The 21,656-nt window shown below is 40.0% G+C and overlaps 1 protein-coding gene across 1 annotated transcript in view; it reads left to right on the top strand.

Annotated features, from left to right (window-relative positions):
- lmcd1 (LIM and cysteine-rich domains 1) overlaps positions 1–21,656 on the top strand; it is an 87,374-nt gene that overhangs the window by 24,156 nt on the left and 41,562 nt on the right. Inside the window, exon 2 of the mRNA XM_039773643.1 lies at positions 8,732–8,820. Within this exon, the coding sequence (XP_039629577.1) occupies positions 8,732–8,820 (89 nt within the window). The remainder of the gene's footprint in view (positions 1–8,731; positions 8,821–21,656) is intronic.

The raw sequence follows: 21,656 nt of genomic DNA, 5'->3' as shown, positions 1-21,656 counted from the left end.
AACAGTTTAAACAATTCTTGTGTCACAAATTCAACTCTGTAGCAAACCATTTCCAGCTTGTCTTTCATTCCCGTGAGCGTGCTTCTTCTCTTCTGCCACATTTCTTGCAGCTTCATTTATTCTTTTTAGCTCTGTCCTTCAGCCACCCTAGTTACACTGCCTTTCCATCTCTTGATGTCTTCCCTCTACTTTATCCCTTTGTTTTGCCTTACGTTTTGTTTGTTGTAGAAGAACAGATGCAAAGATGTTAAAATGGCTGGGGATTTTCAAAAAAGAAAAGAAAAACACCTATTACCTGTTGGTAACAATGGAAAAAGAATCCATCTATCCATCCATCCATTATCCAACCCGCTATATCCTAAGTACAGGGTCACGGCGGTCTGCTGGAGCCAATCCCAGCCAACACAGGGCACAAGGCAGGAAACAAACCCTGGGCAGGGCACCAGCCCACTGCAGGGCACACACACACACACCAGGCACAATTTAGGATCGCCAATGTACCTAACCTGCATGGATGTGCATTCAAAAAAGTGCCATTTAAAGGTAATTTCTGACTTTTGTTTTGCACCTTCCCAGTTATATCTTCTGGATAAGTTTGCCAGTGGCACGCCTTCATTCCTAACATTTGAACTAAGGGCTTTCTTACTATTGCGTGTACGTGACATAGGTATCATGTTGCAGCGAGATAATACAACGTATATGCGAGAAAAAATACGTGGCACCCATGTGATAAAATGTTGCTGTGCAGGTTTGCCACGGCAGGTCTTGTGTGCTAGAGAGTAAGTGTTGGAAACCGATTTTTATCTTACACGTAATGGCTTTGGCAAGCAAATCAGAAAGTGACGTGCATTTGACTCTGGTTTGATATGAAAGAGTATTCTAACAGTACAGAATGCTTGTATGCTTTTAGGATGGTGGAAAGAGGCCTGGCCAAACTTACTTTTAAATTATATGTTACCCAATGCTGCCATGATTGATTAAGGCTTCCCACAATCCTTTAATGGAAAAATCTGGTTTAGAAAATCTATCCATTTTGCATTTTGTGATCCTACTGAATCCAATTTTATTGTCATAGGGGGTCACAACGTATCTGCAAAACAGTGAGGACAGGGCAGGAAACAAATCTGGATGGTGTACCAAGCCATTGCAGGGCAAACCGGGACACATCACTGCAGTCCATCTCTCTTTCTCTCTCTCTGTGTATATATATATATATATATATATATATATATATATACAGGTGTGTGTATATATATATATATATATATATATTGTGGCAGTAGGGGGCGCTAGTGCTCCCTTGAACCCTCAGGTACAACTCCAGACACCAGGTAAAAGTCCAAGACTCTTTATTTTTTAACACCAATGTGCACCAAGCACCTTCCACACTACTCATAAACAATAAACCAATACAGCACACTAATCACTCCTCCTCGCCCAGACACTTTGCTCCTCTCCCTCCCAGCACAGCTCAATGTCTGGACTGGTTTCTAGTCCTTTTATAGCCCCTGACCCGGAGGCGTTCCTGTCCAATCAGACCACAGTTCCTTATTCCTACCGGGTCAGGGTAAACAGTCCTTTTGTTCACCCCGGGAGCACGTCGTTCCTTCCTGTCACGTGACCGTGACGTACTCCCGGGTCATAAGGCACAAAAGAACCCACAAGCCCCCTTACAGCGACTCCTGGTGGCCCCCAAGGTATCCAGCATCCAGGTATAAACACTACAAAGTCCATGAGGCCCTTCTGGACCTCGGGGCACAATCCTGCTGTCGGGAGAACTCCTCCTGGCGGCCTGGGGGTGAGGACTGGAACCAAAAGCCGGCAATCCTCCACAATATATAAAATAAAATGTCTGTCCACTTTTCACGAGAGAACTACTTAATGGATTTAGATCGGGTTTTTTCTATTATTTGCTTGAACATTCTGGTTGATTTTGCAACTTCTCTCATAGCACTAAGAATCATAGTTCTCTTATATATTAGTGCTAACCTGAGACCGAAGCTGTGGGCCGAGGGGAGGGGGAAGAGTGACATCAGGAGTGGGGAGCCGGACAGGGCCCTCCTCATGGGCAGAGCCGTGGGGGACAGCTAGTATATATATATAAAATCCTTGTCTGTCTGTCTGTCTGTCTGTCTGTCTGTCTGTCTGTATGTATGTATGTATGTCTGTCTGCTTTTCATGAGAGAATTACTTAGCTAGCGATACCGGGGACGGGGACGCTCTACCTCTCACCGTGTGTTGGAGTGAACCTCGCCTCCGCTTAGCTAGCGATACCCATTTGTTCAGCAGACATTATCATCTAGAGTTTGTTAAGAAGTAACGTTTGACGTTTTTGAGAGAGAGAGAGAGATCAAAGATACGTGTGTTTTAGAGGGTAGCTGCTGATTGACAGAGATATCACGGCCACCTGCTCTTCTCCCCATATATATATATATATATATATATATATGCTGTGTATATCTATCTATCTATCTATCTATCTATCTATCATTTTTAATGTAGGTAGATCATTTCGACCTGGTCAATTTAAAAGTAGCTCACAAGCCAAAAAAGTGTGGGCACCCCTGAGATAGATATATAGATAGATACTTTATTAATCCCAAGGGGAAACTCCCATACTTCAGCAGCAGCATACTGATAAAAAACAATATTAAATTAAAGAGTGATAAAAATGCAGGTATAACAGACTTTTTACATTTTTGGCAAAGAGATCACAGCTACATTCTTGCCTCTGATAGCAAAACCAAAAATACTGTATATCAAGAGGCCCTCAGATATGAAAGCTATCAATATAAATTCTTCTCAGTATTAATTATTATGTTTTTTTAATTTTTTTAATTGATTTTTAAAGAGCCCTGGGTAGCCGCTAATACCAAGATCATTTAGAGTGCAAATGCCATACAGTTGCCAGGGCAAAACTTGAATTCAGGCTTATGAAGTTGTAAGATAGTAGTGCTAACCGTTATACCACCGTGCTACTCGAATATTATATTGTATACTGTTATAAGTGTGGCATAGTGGTTAAGGATTTGGACTTCAAACCCTAAGGTTGTGAGTTCAAATCCAGCAGCTGACACTGTGACCTGAGCAAGTGAACCTCTCCGGTTGGAAAAACAAAAGGAATGTAACCAATTGTATCCCAAATGTTGTAAGTCACCTTGGATAAAAGTGTTGGCCAAATAATAATATTATACAACATAACAACAACAACATTTATTTATATAGCACATTTTCATACAAAAAGTAGTTCAAAGTGCTTTACATACTGAAGAAAAGAAAAATAAAAGACAAAATAAGAAATTAAAATAAAACAACAGTAGTTAACATAGAAAAGGAGTAAGGTCCGATGGCCAGGGTGGACAGAAAAAACAGAAAAAAAAATCTCCAGACCGCTGGAGAAAAAAAATAAAATCTGCAGGGGTTCCAGGCCACGGGACCGCCCAGTCCCCTCTGGACATTCTACCTAACATAAATGAAACTGTCCTCTTTGTAGTTGGGGTTCTCACCGAGTCACTTGATGTTGATGGTCATACAGACTTCTGGCTTTTAATCCATCCATCATTGTTGGAACACCATAAAGCTATATGTCCCTGATTAACGCATTGACTGACAAAAAAAATATTGGACAATTTGCAGAAAGACTAAGGAAAAAAGTTCTTAACTAATGGATTAATCTCATGGCTGACAAAAATTCTAACTTAACTTAAGTTAACATGATTGGTGGAAAAGCAGAAAAACACTAATAATGATTCACATTTAGTAGTTGGCAAGCAGATTAGTTAGTGCCAGTCTATGGTGATGGTAGAATTGTACAGATGGCAGACGGGTGATTAGAGTTCTGCCTTGTATCCTTTTTCCATCTTGATTTTACTCATGTTTTATATGCAGATACAGTATATATGCAGAAGTATAATTACAAACACTATGTAAGTGATATTCAAAAATGATCATTTATTAGAATAAAATGATCTCTTATCATCAAACAATACTGTCCAGCATTGTTCTGTAAAATGTAAGCTACTGACACCGTTCAGTCTTTACTTCACTCCTTTGTTAATGTATTAAAATGTGCATTTGTTTTATTATGCCCACAAACTATAAAATAACTTTTTCTGATTCCATAGTAGTCTTCTGTATTCTGTAAATATATATTATATCCATCGCCATTGGTCCTTCGCTGTTTTTTAATAATGTCTGACACTTGTGCATAATTATTTAGCTGAGATTTAATTTAGCAGGAGTTATAATATAATATAATATAATATAATATAGTATAATATAATATAATATACATATTAAAGGCCAAGCCCTCACTGACTCTTCACTAATTCTCCCACTTTCCATATCGGTGGGAAGCTGAAATTTCGCCTGCTCATTCCTTGCAGTGTACTTACAAACGTTAGGTATGTTTCATGTCCTATTGCAACACCCAACGGGGGGGAAATGGGTGTACCCCCTAAACTGTATATATAGGTAGGGGAAACCCCTCCTCACTATTTCTGCGTCTTCTAATTTAGGTAGGAAGCCCAAATTTCCCATGCTTATCCTTCACAGTGTACTTACAAACGTTAAGTATGTTTCATTTCACGCCATGCCTCATAACGAACTTTCGAAAATAACGTCTTCTTTTTGGTGGTTCTCCCCATTATGCCGAAAGGAACTTTTGGAACTGACCACTCCTTTTGGCGGTTTCATTCCTTATTTCCCTTAACAGAGGATTTATTTCATGGCAGAGACGCACAAGGGCAACCCCCGGTCCCCCTTCCTTTTTCTGCGCACCTACCACGTGGTTGGCTCCCTGCCTATATACATTAACGACAACCCGTGCTCATGTGCCTCCTCACTCACGTCCTTACTTTCCTCAGCTGTTCGTCGTGCTCACTGCTCCCTTCTTCTTTACTCCACTGTGTCAAGCCTGTTATTGTTCGCCTTGCTTCACGTCTTCCTGCTGGTGACTCCTGCCTTTTCGTTACAATCATCAAATCCACTGTCAATAGTAAAATAAGCCTACGACAATTACATTTATTTTTAAAATGTTTCCTTTTCTTTTTCATAACTTCTTTAACACACTAATTCTCCGTTCTGAAGCGTGGATATTTTGCTAGTATAATATAATATATAAACGTCTATGCGTGGAAGTCTGTGTCTGTCCGGCCCGGAAGTGAGAAGTAAGGGCTCCACCTCTGAGGATATGCAAGCGAGGCCAGCACGTCTGCAGCTTCACTCTGTTGCGGCAAAGCGAAACCGCCGAAGAAAGACAAAGTCGCTTAGCAGCTAATACAGGAGCAAGGCGAACACATCGGCAAAACGGTATCCCATTTACTTTTCCTCCTGCCTCTAATACACAAGAGAGGCAAGCACGGCGGCAAAACGAAACCTCTGAAGAAACTTTCAGTTACCTGACATCTCGACATTTCAGTTTTTTTTCTGACAATTTCAGTAGTTTCTAGGACCTCGTGCTTTTTACAGCACAGGCTTACACAGCTAGTATAATATAATCTTCTTATATAATACACTACTGTGGCTGTCCGTTTGTCTGTCCAGGATTTGAAATCGCCTGTAGCTCGCACCTATTGACTTGAAATTTGCTACACATATACTACATGATGTCTACTATCTGCTTTCGGGGTGACGATTTCTATTACTCTTTTTATTTTTATTCTATTTTATTGCAGAATCAACTCTCGGCAGCACGCAACAGGGCGGCCATGCAGCGCATGCATATGGGCGCCATTCTCATTCCCTCCCACCTTCACTAATCATTCTTGAGGCAGATTGAAGACTTAAGTGCCAGCTTAAGTGAATAATTAAAGAAAACGTACTAAGTAATTGGAACACAAAAACTAACTTAATCAGTTTTAGCGCGAAAAGATGCCGACGAAAGAAGAGAAGCAGCAGGCCGCTAGGGTGGAGAAAAGAAGAGCTGATCAGGAAGGAGCAGGCGCATCAACCTCTGAGCAAACGAATGGTAAACTGAGAGAGAAAGAGTCTGAAAACTAGGAATGCTCACGTCAAGTGTATTCACTGCACGTTATCGTTATAGCAGTGCTATAATATAATATAATATAATATAATATAATATAATATAATATAATATAATATAATATGCCAAGGACAGGCCTTGAACTCCTTGTGTGACTGCCAAGGTGGACAAACACTTGCCTGTCAGTTAAACAGAACTTAAACCACTGGAGAGCAGTGCCAGAAATGTCCCAGATGCTCGCCATTCTGGATTGTAGAAGATTTTGATTGACAGTATCAAATGTTGCTCGAAGGTCTAATACAATTTATCTGTAGCCATAACTACATTGAGCAATCCATGAAATGGTTCCATCACGTTGTTACAAGTCAAGTAACTACTGAGTTGGGAAGTCACACCAAGCTCAACAACTGTAGATAGAAAATGTAACGGAGAAAAACAGGGGTGAAGATAGTATGGATTGTTAACCTCAGGTCCTGTCTTTTTTATTGTTGGATTACAGAAGCAAATCTCAAAGCAACTGGCGCAGAGTCTGTAATTAAGGAATGTATTTATTATTGTTGTGACAGCAGGGATTTGATGAATGTGTTGTGGGGATGAGTTCCAGTACATCAACGATAGGTCTCATTTTACAGAGCAGATCTTTTACAGATGATGAAGAAATTAGGGAAAGTGTGTTAAAGGAGATGAATGAAGAGGGAAGACTATAACAGGATGATGATGAGCTAGTGTTTTGTCAAGGCATTACCTTTTCTAGTCAGAGACTAGACAACATGTGTAAGTGGAATCTTTTGGTGCCCACTGCCAATGGAAATTAAAAAAAGGGTATGAAAACAAAAACTGAGTAGGATATTTTACTGAGAATGGCTTTCACTTCCAAGAATCATCAGCATCAGAGGTAGGTGCATGGCAAATGCAGTGAGAGTTCAATGTAGCCTTTAAAGGCATCCCAGGTACGATACAACAAGGTATGCGCTTTTTTCAAACCATCCTGAGTGGTTGCTGATCTTACCGTTTTAGCAGGTGTTTCAGTATCTCAAAAGCCATTTACTACTCACACAGGTCCTGGGAAGACGATCAGTTCCTTCTACCCCAGTATTCACTTGAAACAGTCAAACGAGTATAACTGTGCCAATTCCCTGTGTGAATAGCACTCACCTTACCTATAAAGGACTGCTCTCTCTGTTGTCAGTGTGGAGTTTGCATATTCTTATTGGTCTATGGTTATGTCCTTTGGCAATTCCAAATTAGTCCTGTGTTGGTGTATGTGTGAATGAGCCCTCTGATGGACTAGCATCCTGCCCAGGACTGTCCCCTGTCTCGAGTCCCAGGGTCTGGCTTCTGAGACCCTCAATTGTTGTAATCATGTATATGTATACGTGTGTGTGTGTAGTACTTATATATACTAGGGGGCTTTGCCCCCTGCTTGCTTTGTGAGCCCACTCCCTTCCTCCTCACCCCGGGGTGCACCACACGCCAGCCACTTCGCATCTCTGCCGCTAACATTGTGAAGGGGGTGGCTGAACGCATGCTTTGGGGATGCGGTCGGATCACCTGCTTGCTTACTGCTCCTCCTGCTGTGCTGCATGTTCTGCGGGTCAGTCATTTCAAAGCCTGTACAGCAGCTGTTCTTGCTTCACTCACTTACCCCCCTCCCCACTGTATTTGGGGCACGCTAAGTGCCTGCCACTTCGCATCTCTACCGCTTATGTTGTGAAGTGGGGGTGGGGGATTGAATGCAAGCTAAGGAGATGCGGACGGATCAGCTGCTGAGCTGCGTGTTCTGCTTGTCGCGCTGTGCGTCAATCATTTAAAACCCTGCACAGCAGCTGCCCTTTGGTGTCACTGCTTTGTCTTGCGGGACGTTAAAGGGACTCTTGTAGGACGTCTGGGCTGATTATTACTTTCCTTATTTTCTGAATTTGCACATAGATTAGTGTGCATCCTTTTTTGCCTTCTTTTCTCTCCAACGCTTGCATGTCTCTTTTCGACACGCCACTCTTTCTTCTTCGCATCAGTTGTATATTAGCGGCTCCTCGTCGGTTTTGTTTTGCCGATGTGCTCGCCTCAGTTGTCTATCAGCGGCTAAGTGAGTTTTTCTCTCCTCTGAGGTTTCCTTTTGCCTGATGTGCTCGCCTCGTTTGTGTATTACCGGCGCTGGTTTCACTTTGGCGATAGAGTCGCTTTCTTTGAGCTTCATGATGTAGCCTCACACTTCCGGGCCGAACAGACAGACACACACACTTCCACGGGTAGACATTTATATATAAAATAGTGTGTGTGTATGTGTGTGTGTGTATATATATATATATATATATATATATATATATATATATATATATATATATATATATATATATATATATATATATATATATATATATATAATTTCCCATAGAGAACCCACTGTACAAAGGCAAATTCTATAGAAAAACACTACTGGCTTGCTTTTTGCATCCATTTCTCAGACCTGAAGCGAAACTTTGTGAGCTATCATTTTTGAATGAAAGTCACGCAATGAAAATTTACAAGTGATTTGCCTTCTACAAATTAGACTTTAGAACTTGTTAAGATGCCTGGCAGAAAGAGACAGCTGTTTTAGGCTATAAAATAATAATTATTCATTAACTCTCCCTCCTAAGCCACTGTGTAAAGCAGACAGTTTTAAACTGGTATACTCAACTCCAGTGAAAGTTACGATTAAAACAAATGAGCAGGTTACTGACAGGGGCTGCATTTCCATTTTTCCAGATGTCTGTGTCGCAGCAGCCAGAAGGGCGAGGTGTGCCTTGTTTGAGATGTAAAGGAATCTGCGCTGGATTTGAGCCACATTCCTGGAGGTAACTCTTTCTCCTTTCCTTCGCTGTTTATTCTAGGTTAAACCATTGTCGCCCAGCTTGAATTTAAATAGCGGTGATAGAAAGCCCAAATGCCACCTAAACATGAAGAAAACTATAAAATTAAGACTAATCCTAAACCCTAACCCTAACCCTAATTTAATATTGTTCTTTATCAGTATGCTACTGCTGGAGTATGTGAATTTCCCCTTGGGATTAATAAAGTATCTATCAATCTAATCTAATTTAACCTAATCAAATCTAATCGGAAGTAATACTTCAACCCTGACATACCTATAAAGCTTTGGCTGCCATATTTTGAACTGTCATCCTCACCAGAGTCGATTCCTACCTTATTCTTAATGCAAGGATAAACTCATTACCTCCTTCCATTAGTGGTTAGAAACGACCATGAAAAGGAAATGGGCAAATGGCTGGTGTTTCAAGAATGCTTAGTTTAAGTAAAACACATGAAGTAAGTAGGAAGATCTCCAGGAGTTTTAAATGAAGATGAAGAAGCAGAAATGCATAGTTGTATTTCAGTAATGATCAGTAATTCTGCACAGGAATTTGGGAATATTTCTCCTTGTGTCCATGGGTGTGTTTACTCTAAGTTCTCCGATTTCCCCAAGAAAATGGGTATGTTCAGGTATATGGCAACATTGTACTGGTCAGATATGCAAGAATGTGTTTGTGAGTGTGGCATTTCATTAATATTTCAGTGCCAGTCCTGTTAAACGCTAAATGCATAACTCTTCACACTTCTATTATTTTCTGCCATGTTGTCCAGTGCCAGAGTGCCATTTTAGATGTAAAGAAAACATAGCAGAGGGCTTGGAATACAAACATGAGAGGCTACTGTATTGAGGATAATAGAGTTTGGAGACACAGCATCTCACTATCACCACCTGGGATCTGCCTGTGAGGAAGTCTATTCACAGAACGCTCCGTTCCCTACTTCCATACCAATAAACTGCCATCTTACTTTCTCCTCTACCAGTCAAGTTCTTGCCAAACCATTTTTCCTGACTGTACACTCAAATGGCCTATTCAGGGCAAGGTGAGGTCCACAGCTACTCCCAAGATGACCCTAGATGTCACTTTCAGGGTCAAAATTGGGTTTTAAAATACCTGGGACTATCCTACTAGAACACCCCTTTGTGGTGCCAGCTGTACATGCAACTTCTTTAAAGGTCCAGGCAGGCCATACGTCATCTGCTTATTATTGTAGGTGGCAGGGTGTCACATATGACATATCAGGCTACTCTATATATTGTCACAATCTCCACAAACAGTCATAGCAAGGTTTGGGGCAGCCATCCGTATATTTGGTTTCCTGGTTGCAAACTGCAAGTAAATGACAGCACTGATGTGCACAAACTGGAGTCCAAAACTGAACTGAGGGAATAGGGAAAAGGTGGAGGCTTTTAATGGTCAGGGAAGGAAGTGACATCAAAGGGGCCGGGATCGGAAAGGTCTTCAGCCACAGGTTCGAGCCTGGACGTGACATGAAGGGGGCCAGAGTTGGCAAGGCCTTCCTCTATAGTTCCGGACCCGGAAATGATGTCAACAGGAGCAGGTGGAGCTTCAGCTTCCCGTGAATGGTCTGCAGGAAAGTGAGAAAAAGAGTCCGTGCACTCTGCCACATCCCAGTCAGATTCAGAATTGCCCTTTAGCTGCCTCCCATGCGCACGTGTGTGACAATATCTAAAATCCTAAGCCTAAAAGTGCAACGATTTTATGTGACTTTTTTGTCACACTTTAAATCGGGCTTATTTTAAAACCTACATATACAAGTGGAACCTCGGTTTACGAGTAACTTGGTCTGCAAGTGTTTTGCAAGACGAGCAAAAATTTTTAATAAATTTTGACTTGATAAACGAGCGATGTCTTGCAATACGAGCAGTATGGATACACTTTGTCTGCTGAGCGTCATGTGATCACAACTGAGCTGATGGTTCTTCTCTCTCTCTCCTTTTCTCGCTCGCGTGCCCAGCGCGTCTCTCTCTCTCTCCTTATCTTGCTTGCTTGCTCGCCCAGCGCGTCTCTCTGTTTACAGCGCGTCTCTCTCTCTCTCCTTATCTCTTCAGCCCAGCGTCTCTCTGTTTACTACAGCATTGTGACTGTGTGTGTGTGCGCTGTGAAGTGCGAGTCCCCATCTTGCTCCCCAAAACACGAAGCTGAGTCTCAGTACTTTAACACTAGCTTTATTCAGCTTGAAACAGCAACAGCGCTGTTATTTATTGCAACGGGATCTTTATAATGTTCCTTGTATGACCCATTGACGACAGGCGCTTATAGCATGTCTGCGATCTTTTTGGATACGCCTATACGACGAACTGCTACAGCGCTGGGAGACTGCGATTGCTTTGGGACGCTCTTCCGCGTGTCGTCCTGTTGGGTGGAATCCCACATGAGTTTAGAAACTCACACCAGCCATGATTCTTTTTAAAGGTAAAGTGCAGGTTAATTTGTATTATGTATTTTACTTTATATTTTGTATTAATCATTTTTATATGAATAGTTTTGGGTTGTGGAATGAATCATCTGAGTTTCCATTATTTCTTATGGGGAAATTTGCTTTGATATACGAGTGTTTTGGATTGCGAGCACGTTTCTGGAACGAATTTTGTTCGCAAACCGAGGTTCCACTTGTATATGTTTAGTATCATTCTTTTCAGAATGTATCGAACTTTAATCTGATGTTGTTAGATTTTCAGATTCTTATTCCATTTTTAAATTATAAACTAAAAAATATCAAGAACTCACGTCCCGTGAGACGAGACTTTGTGCCAAGAGATTTAACCAGGCCCGGGACTGGAAATAAAAGACAAAGAGTAGGACAGCTGCTGTACAGGCTTTTAGATGTTCGAAGCGCCGTGCGAGATGCAGATCACGTGGCACGGCAGCAAGCAAGCAAGCAAAGTGGAGGTAAAGAGGAGGTTAAAAAAAACTATTTGTTTTTAATTGTATCACCTTTTAAGAGGGGGTGTCAGAGGAGCGATCACATCTCCTTGGGGGTGTGTTCAGCCCCCCTCTTCACAACGCGAGTGGCAGAGACGGGGTTGGCGAGCGAAGTGAGCAGTGGGTGAACCCCTAGCTATTATTATAATACTATTATTAGCAGTTCCCCATTATGCCTCAGTGATGGAACCTTCCTCGAGTGATGCTGATTTAACTGCACTGAAACCTACAGGCAAGCATCTGGCATCACTGTCGTCTTTAGTACAGCATTTTATAGCTTGACTCCCATTCTGAATCACATACTGCATCTTTAATTATGCCTGAAGAAATTTATTACTAGCCTGCGTATCTCAAATGATTTTCAGTGTAAGACGGTGATTTTATAGAATTCTTAGTAACTAGAAATCCCTGTGTCTGACAGAGGTTATCCAATCCAGCATGCTGCCCTTTTCTAATACTTTTCAGACAGATTCTAGAATCAAGAATTTCTCTAAATATTAGCCTTCCTCTTCTTCTTCTTCTTCTTTTTCTTCTTCCGGAGCTTTCCCATTTGTATAGGGGGTGACCATTTTTTTTTGACTAGCCTCCTCCAATAGAGGATTTTTTTTTTTGTAATTTATGAAATAAATTCAGTTCAAGATCCACAGTCTGTCATTGACATATATTTTTGAAAGGTAAGCCGCAGATCATCGGTTGGCCCCAGTGCGTAAGATGAATCACATATAAAAACCTCACTTTTAACTGGCAAACGACATTTTCCACAGAAATTCAAACACTACAGTACTGTAGGTGGATGTCTGGTAACTAAAAGAACAAACGGCTTCTGTGCTGCAAATGAAACCCGAGTCTCAGTGTCAATAACCTGCCGTAGAAAGAAAATTGAAACTGGAATTTGAGGGGAGCGGTTTGTTCTGCTCAAAGGTAACCATAAGTATTTTCCATTGTTTATTTTATCTGGTGCCACATTTCCTTTCAAAAACCTCTGAAAAGACCACGATGATAAGATTTCCAAGTGCTGAATGTCATTTCGTTACAATGAAGGTCAAGTCTGATTTTTTTTTTATTCACACAATGCTCTGTGTGTGAGGGCCAGAGGGCCAATTTATTTTACTTTTAAGCAGGGAAGTACAGCGCTGCTACCTTTTAAAGAGAACCACCAAAAGAAATTGAGGGAAAAAGCTTGACAGAAGATTTTCTACAGAAAATATGAAGTGTTCCATTAAAAAATAAATTAAAACCTTGGTTTGTAAAGCTCATTCTTCTCTCTGTTAAAGAGAGACGAATTGAAGAATCGGTCATTAAATTTTTCCAAGAGGTAAAAGCACATACAGTATGTACATAATATTTTCCGATATTAGAGAAAAACCCTATGCTACTCCAGTCATTTTCATTCTAACCCTTTTCTTAATTAGTTGCCCGTTTTTGTTGCTAATTAACTCCTTTTCCTTTCGTTTTAAATGACTTGTTTTTTTAAGACTAGGGCGCTTCTCCCCCTGCACGCTTTGCTCGCCAACCCCCTGCCTGCGCTACGTGCCAGCGACTTCACGTCTGTGCCGTTCACAAACAACAAATCTTTTAATTCTCACGGATAGGCCTCTTCATTGGGAAGAAACACTACTTTTTCCCTGATGGCAACATGAATTAGATGATCTACAAGTCTCCGACTTAAAGTTTAAAGCCAAACAATATCTACATACTTCTGTCATATCACCCATTTCCATATATTCGATCTCTTTTCACTTTGACCTTTTCGTCAATATCGCATTGAATTTTGATTCCGTGTTTGGAATTACTTCGTGACAACGTAACGTATAACTGCCCGTGAGTGAATATCGTTTCTTTCTTTCTATACAAACTGTGTCTGACAATAGCATTCGCACAAATGAGAAATGATTGAACCGTGGTTGTAAATGTTTCTTGTTCCGTGGGGCTTGAAATTTTCTCTCGCAGGATTTCACTTTCACCAAATAACAAATCTTTTAATTCTCGTAGAAACGCCTCTTTGTTGAGAAGAAACACTACTTTTCCCTGATGGCAACACGAATTCGACGATCTACAAGTCTCCGACTTAAAGTTTAAATCCGAAGAATATATTCAATCTCTTTTCTTTACAATCTCTGATCTTTACTATCATTTTTTTGAAACTTTTGAATTTTCATACTTCTATTATCTCTAAATTGCTCTGCATGTGCATCGCACCAACGTTTTTGAATTCTTTACGACGTTCTACTTTGTCATTTACTCTTTGTCTTTTATTTCCGGCCCCGGGCTGTGCTGAAATCTCTTGGCACAAAGTCTCGTTTCGTGAGATGTGACAGTGTCTCTCTTCAAAAGATCACGTCTCGTCGCAGGATAAAAAGTCTCATCTCCCAAGATTTTTTTATTATAATAGAGAGGTTTCTTCCCCTGAATTTCTTCATCGTTCCTCTGAATTACTTTATTTCTTTCCTTAAAACATGAAATGAAACGTGAAGCGAGTGAACCAACAGAAGGCCAACTAAGTCAGGGCCTCAGACTTCAACCAATTTCTTAATTAGGCACCAATTCTTGTCGTTTAATTAAACCCATTCTTAAATTGCAGCTCACATTGTGCAACAACATATATGTCCGAAATTGTGGATTTTTCTCTTTTCTAAGAAAACTGTTAAAATGTTTTGAAGACCGGAGCAGATCAACATTCCTGAGACCATCATCTTTCTTTATTTTCAGATATTGTATGATGGACACAGCTTGCTGGTCCTGTTTTGGTTCATTTTGTATCTCGTTATTGTTTGGCTGCTAATTAAGGAAAATGAAACAATTAAGGGGTCTGTGCCTTCAAAATGCAAGTCGATTACAATAAATGCAAAAGAAGTTAATTAGCAGCAAAAATGGGACATTAATTAAGGAAAGGGTTAGAATGAAAACCTATGGCCACTGCGGCCCTCCAGGACTGGAGTTTGAGACCACTGCCCTAAGCCCACATTGACTGTTCATTAATACGTTGTTTTTGATTTGTAACATTCTCAAATCCGCTTAATCCAGCAGAGAGGGATGGGAGCTTTAGCCTTTCTTTCCAGCTGTGGTGAACATGACTAATAATATCATAACATTCTCAAACCTGCTTAATCAAATCCAGGGATGAAGAGGGCTAGAAGCTCTCCCTGGCACAAAGTAGGAACCAAACCTAGAATGGTGTGCCAGTTCTTCACAGAGCACAATCTCAAACACACCCACACGGTGACTAATTTTACGGTTTAAAATTGATCTAACCTGCACATGTTTGGAACTTAGGGGAGCAGTCACATAGACAAAGATAGAAAATGCAAATGTCACACAGACAGCGACTGGACGAGTGATTTGAATCAAGGCCGCTGGATCCATAAACCCGACGTGCTAACCAGTGCACCACAGAGCGGGCCCCATAGTTCATATTAATTTCAGATTTCATAAAGATACACAGTTATGAACATGTAGATTGTGAAATCATGTGTAACAACATCTATTCATCCTGGCACTTTCTTTTCCCAATTCAGGGGAAAACTGCTGTAGTGTTAACATTATAATAATGAAAACTTTCGAGACTCCAATCTCCTTATTCACTTATTTTGTTCAAATACTGCAAATCATTATTTCTACCCTGTCACATCTTTATTAAAAGGCTCATGGGCAGTGTGTGAAATATCCCATGGTAATCAGTGGAGCCCTGTCGGCTTACCTGGTATTACAGAATACACAATAAATTCAATATGGATAATGTTATCAGTTAGAATTTGCATATCGTAGGCATAAAGATTGCATTTTATGAGGACACACGATTTGCAAACAAACAAAAATGTCAGCATTATGTAGAAAAGCTGCTTTTTGTGATGTATACAACTGAAATGCTGTTTGTCAAAGAGTCTTTTAGCTTTGCCTGGACCATTTCTCTTTCCTCCTGAAGACTGAAGTTGAATGACAACTCATCTCCTGGCAGCCCCTGTGCACGCCTCTCAGTCTTCTCAGTGACGCTGTCCTGTGTCTTAGGGTTCGTTTATACTTCACGCTCAGAATGCGGATGCGCTCGCATCATGGCTGCCACGCGTTCCCAGCATTCATTTGACGCGTTCTCTGAGCAGGTCCTCAAAAATTAATGTGACGCATGCACGAGTTGCAGTACCAGCAAAAAGTCAGCTGGGGCGCAATGTGATAAAAGTTGGAACGTGACGTCAGAGTCTCTGTTTACTATCTACATGTGACAGAAAAGTCGCTATGCGGATCGTACGGGATCGATGTGCGCACTTCGATGTTTTTTTTTTTTTTATTTATTTATTAATTTTATTACAATCAATACATAGCAATCAAGTTTTACAAAAAAAAGAATTATGCTAAGAACAGATCGATCCCCACCCTTGAGAGAGAGAGCAAGCCAAACGGTGTAAAATTTAAGGCTTTTAAAAATACCTAAATCAACAAATTCTCTGTGCTTTATAAAATCATTTCAAAATATTACTGATTAGATCCTGCCATGTTTTGAAAAAGTCTGCACAGATCCTCTAACTGAGTATTTGATTTTTTCCAATTTTAAATAATATAACACATCAGTTTCCCACTGACTTAAAAGAGGAGAGTTTGGGTTCTTCCAGTTTATCAGAATAAGTCTGCGTGCCAACAGTGTAGTGAATGCAATCACAGTTTGTTTGTCTTTCTCCACTTTAAGACCCTCTGGAAGAACCCCAAACACAGCTGTTAATGGGTTAGGAGGGATTGTGAGTCCAAGACTGTCTGAGAGGTAATTAAAAATTTTTGTCCAGAATAATGTTAATTTGGAGCAGGCCCAGAACATGTGACCTAGTGAGGCTGGGGCTTGGTTGCAACGTTCGCAGGTTGGATCATGCCCTGGAAACATTTTGGAGAGTTTTAGTCGAGACAGATGTGCTCGATATATAATTTTGAGTTGTATAATTGTATGCTTTGCATATGGAGCTTGAGTGAATTCTCTGCATTGCTACTTTCCACTCCTTTTCTGATATATTAATTGAGAGGTCATTTTCCCAGTGTCCTCTTGGATCTTTGAAAGGAAGGGATTGTAAAAGGATTTTATATATTGTAGAGATGGAGTCTAACTCCTTGAAATTGAGCAATAATTTTTCCAGCGTGGATGAGGGTGCAAGATGAGGAAAATCTGGAAGGTTCTGTTTAACAAAGTTCCTGATTTGAAGATAGTGAAAGAAATTTGTAGCTGGAATGTTAAATTTGGAACGTAATTGTTCATAGGATGCAAAGACGTTGTCTATATAAAGGTCTCTAAGCAAGTTAATTCCAAATTTTTCCAGATATTAAAACTGCATATGTTTGTGAGGGTTGAAAGAGGTGGTTCTTTTGCAGGGTGCCACAGAAAGAAGCTTCTCCGTCTTAAAATGCTTTCTACATTGGTTCCAGATTCTAAGTGAGTGGAGCACAATTGGGTTATTAGTGTATTGCCGATAACGTGTGTTTATTGGAGCACAAAGCAAGGAATACAAAGAAGTACTGCAGGATTTTACTTCTATTGCGGTCCATGCCTGTGTATGTTCTTCTATTTGTGTCCAGGTTCTTATCGACTGTATATTTGCGCCCAGTAATAAAACTGGAAGTTAGGTAGAGCCATGCCGCCTTCTGCCTTTTGTCTTTGTAGGGTCGCTCTTTTGATGCGTGGATGTTTAGAATTCCAAATAAATGAGGTTATTGTTGAATCTAATTGCTTAAAGAACGATTTATTAATGTATATTGGTATGTTTTGAAATAAAAAGGAGCTTAGGAAGAATATTCATCTTAACAGTGTTAATTCTTCCAGCTAGTGTGAGATGAAGGGTTGACCATCTATGCAAGTCTTGTTTAATTTTTTCCATACAGACGAGAAATTTTGTTGATAAAGAGCTTTATGTTTACTTGTGATGTTTACCCGAGGTATTTAAACTGTTCTGCAATGATAAAAGGAAGGGTGTCTAATCTAATATTATATGCTTGCGAATTCACGGAAAGAGTACACTTTTATTCAGATTAATTCTGAGACCAGAGAGCTTTTGAAATTCTGTGAGTGCTGCTAAGACTGCAGGCACAGAATTTTCTGGGTCCGATATATACAGTACCATGTCATCTGCATATAATGAGATTTTCTGTTCCAGTCCTTCTCTGCTAATCCCCTTTATCTGATCAGTATTTCGACAATGTATTGCCAGTGGTTCAATGGCAATTGCAAACAGCAGTGGTGACAAAGGGCATCCTTGTCTTGTGCCACGTTCTAGTTTAAAGTAGTCTGAGCAAATGTTATTGATGCAAACTGAAGCTTCTGGGTTAGTATACAGTAATTTAATCCATGCACAAATGTTGGGCCAAACCCAAACTTCTCCAAAATAGTAAAAGGTATTTCCATTCAATCATGTCGAATGCTTTTCTGCATCCAATGATAATAATATTTCTGGGGTGTTTGATTTAGTTGGTGAGTATATTACATTAAACAGGCGTCGAAGATTTGAAGATAAGTGTCGGCCCCTAATAAATCCAGTTTGGTCTTGTGATATTATTGAGGGAGCACTTTCTCCATCCTTCTAGCTATGATTTTAGAGAGTATTTTAACGTCGTTATTCAGAAGTGAAATTGGTCTGTATGATGCACATTGTAATAAGTCCTTATTTTGTTTTGGAAAGACAGTGATTAGTGCTTGGCGAAAGGTTTGTGGAAGAGATTGGTTATCTCTGGCTTCTGTAAATGTTGCTAATAGGAGGGAGCTAGCTGAGCGGAGAATTTCTTGTAAAACTCTGCAGGGTAGCCATCAGGGCCTGCTGCTTTTCCACCTTGGAGTGACTTTATAGCATCCAGTAATTCTGATAATGACAGAGGTTTATCGAGCTCCTCCACACTAATAGCGTCAATTTGTGGTATCTGTAATTTATCCAGAAATGCATTAGATTGTATATTGTCTTCTTTAAACTCAGTAGTATATAGGGATTTATAGTAGTCTCTAAAAGTGCACATTATATTTTTGTGTTCGATGATTTTATCTCCATTCGAGATTGCGTTGCGCACTTCTTGCTTGTGAATTTGTTGCGCTAAAAGCTTATTAGCTTTCTCTCCATGTTCATAATAATGATGTCTGGATTTGTAAATTAGTTGTTCGGTTTCTTTAGTTGTCAAGAGGTTTAATTCTGAATGTAGAGCCTGCCTCCTCTTATGTAGAGTCTCGCTTGGTAGTCTGGCATGTTCTTCATCTATTTTAGTAATTTCGCTTTTTATCTCTGCTACTTTCTTCGCTCGGATTTATTTCTGTGGGAAAGATATGAGATAATCTGTCCTCTTAAGAAGGCCTTAAGAGTTTCCCAGAGTGTTCCTGCAGAGATCTCAGGGGATGTATTTGTCTCTAGAAAGAATTCAATTTGTTTGGATATAAATTCAGTACAATTCTCGTCAGCTAATAGAAGCGGATTGAGACGCCATCTGCGGGGTGAGTGTATGGGGCTTAGTAATTTCAGCTCCAAGATCATCGGAGCATGGTCTGAAATAACAATAGCATCGTATTTACAAGATTTAATCTTAGGCAAGAAGTTATTATCTATAAAGAAGTAATCAATCCTTGAGTAGCAATGATGTACTGGTGAGTAGAAAGAATATGTTCTTGAATTTGGGTTTAAAAACCTCCAGGGATCTGATAAGTTGTGATCAGTTATAAACTTTGTAATTATCTTTGCGGTGTTAGTTGCGTTCCCCTGTGGAGGAAGTCTTATCTAAAAGTGGATTTAGAACACAATTAAAGTCCCCAGCCATTATAAGTTTATGAGTGTTCAGATTGGGAATGGATGCAAATAAATTTTGTATAAATTCCTTATCATCAACATTAGGTGCATAAACATTTATCAAAATCATTTTACAGTTAGATAAGTCTCCCATGACCATCACATATCTCCCTTCAGGATCCAATACTACATCTGATGCTACAAATGGTACTGTTCTATGTATGAGAATTCCCACCCCTCTAGTTTTCTTTGTAAAACTAGAATGGAACATTTGGCCAGTCCAGTCTTTTGCAGCGGAACTGATCCTTACTTAGTAAGTGGGTTTCCTGTAAAAATACTATTTTAGCATTTAGACCTGTTAGGTGAGAAAGTACTTTCTTTCTCTTTAATTCGTGATTCAGGCCTTTAACATTCCAGCTTACGAAGTTAACTGTCCCATCATGGAGACACTGATTCTGAGTTTTTGGTGTCATATTATAGTCTTAACTGGAAGTGAAATAGTTTAGGTCTTAATTTCCTATTCCCCCAAGAGTTGTTGCCATGCAGCTTATTATTACGTTGATAGTTATAATTATAAAGATTGAGATGATAGATTAGATATAGATCAAGCCTGCTCTCTTTCTCGTCCCCCCTTAACCCCCACCCTCCCTTTTTGCCTCCCCAGGTGAGGCTAAAACCCACTTCATGCAGTCCCAGTCCTCTGACATACCCAGAGACAGAGCACGTCCAAAGCACATCAAGCCCCCATGCAGTGGCGCTTTAAGGTTAAAAGATAGAGATATCTGTTACCAATATAGTCTTTAAAAGAGGAAAAAGAAAGAAAAGAATTTTGCACTTATATATATATATATATATATACATATACACATATACATATATATATATATATACATACATACATACATATAATCTTCATCAATTTTAGTGCATTAAGATGATATCCCCAGATAATAAACCCAGGTGATGGTGTTAAAGATGTGTCCAAAACAAGCATAACAAGTCTTAATGCAGTAATAGCAATAACAGCAAACCAAGGGTATGATATTGAACAGTCTCATTTAGGGTACACATGAAATAATTAGAAAAGAAAAAAAAAAAAGAGGAGGAAAACGTAATTAAGCACAATAAAACACAAACATTTAGCCCTAGTAATACTAAGTAATGATAAGTAATAAGTAAGTAATAATAATATAAGAATATGAGAATATATGCTGATAAAAACCCGTATTTTAAAACAAATAGATCAGACAGTAGATTATTAATCCTAGCTTTATCATTTACCGCCATGACTCACAATTATGTATCAGAATAGTCCGGGATCAGCTTTCTTAACTCATTTTCTGCCTCCTCCTTGCTAGCGAAAACATAGAAATGCCCTGCCATTCCACTTTCAGTTTTGCGGATACAGGAGGCCGTATTTGACATTGGCTTGCCGTAGCAGCTGTTTAATATTATAGAAGGCGGCGTTTGATAGCTGTTGCTGGAGAGAAGTCAGGGAAGACGCGAATGTGGCAATCTTCATATATAATATCTTCCTTTTTTCCTGAGGAGTTCCATCACCTCTAACTTAAATGATAATCGTTCAAAACGGACTATAAAAGATCTTGGTCGGGTCTGACGGTGTTTGATCAGCGTCGCGTAAGCCGCTGCTATCTCAGATTCTGCTTTAAAGTCGCCCCGATTATTTTAGAAAAAGTTCAGTTGCGAATTTCACGGGTTTAAACTTTCGATTCTCCGGCAAGCCTTCAATTCTGACATTATACCTTCTATTCCCATCTTCTAAAGCAGCCAGTCTGTCTCCAAGTTTTTCTCCGAGTTTTTTACATTCAACTGACATTTACTGCTCTTTCCTCGGCACTGGCAGCTAGATGTTCGGCTATTTCGATCCGATTCGTGAATGTCTCACCAAGATGCTCCAAGCGATCAGCAAGCGCGCTCAGTTTAGCGAGTTTTTCTCAATGCGCTCTTCAATTTTACCCAGCACCTGTCGAAGTTCAAGCTGTACCTCTTGACAGCCTTTCATTTGCCTGTTGGATTTCCTGTCGCAGACATTCATTGGCCTGTTTCATCTCCTGTTTCCATTCCTGTTTCAGTCTCTCATGTGCCTTTGCCGTTGCTTTCTCATTAGCCTTCTCGCTTTTCTTT

The sequence above is a fragment of the Polypterus senegalus genome, chromosome 12, assembly GCF_016835505.1.
Source record: "Polypterus senegalus isolate Bchr_013 chromosome 12, ASM1683550v1, whole genome shotgun sequence".
NCBI classification, from domain to species: Eukaryota; Metazoa; Chordata; class Cladistia; order Polypteriformes; family Polypteridae; genus Polypterus; species Polypterus senegalus.
Note: the sequence above shows the minus strand (reverse complement) of the source record. Positions and strands in the feature narration are given on the sequence as shown.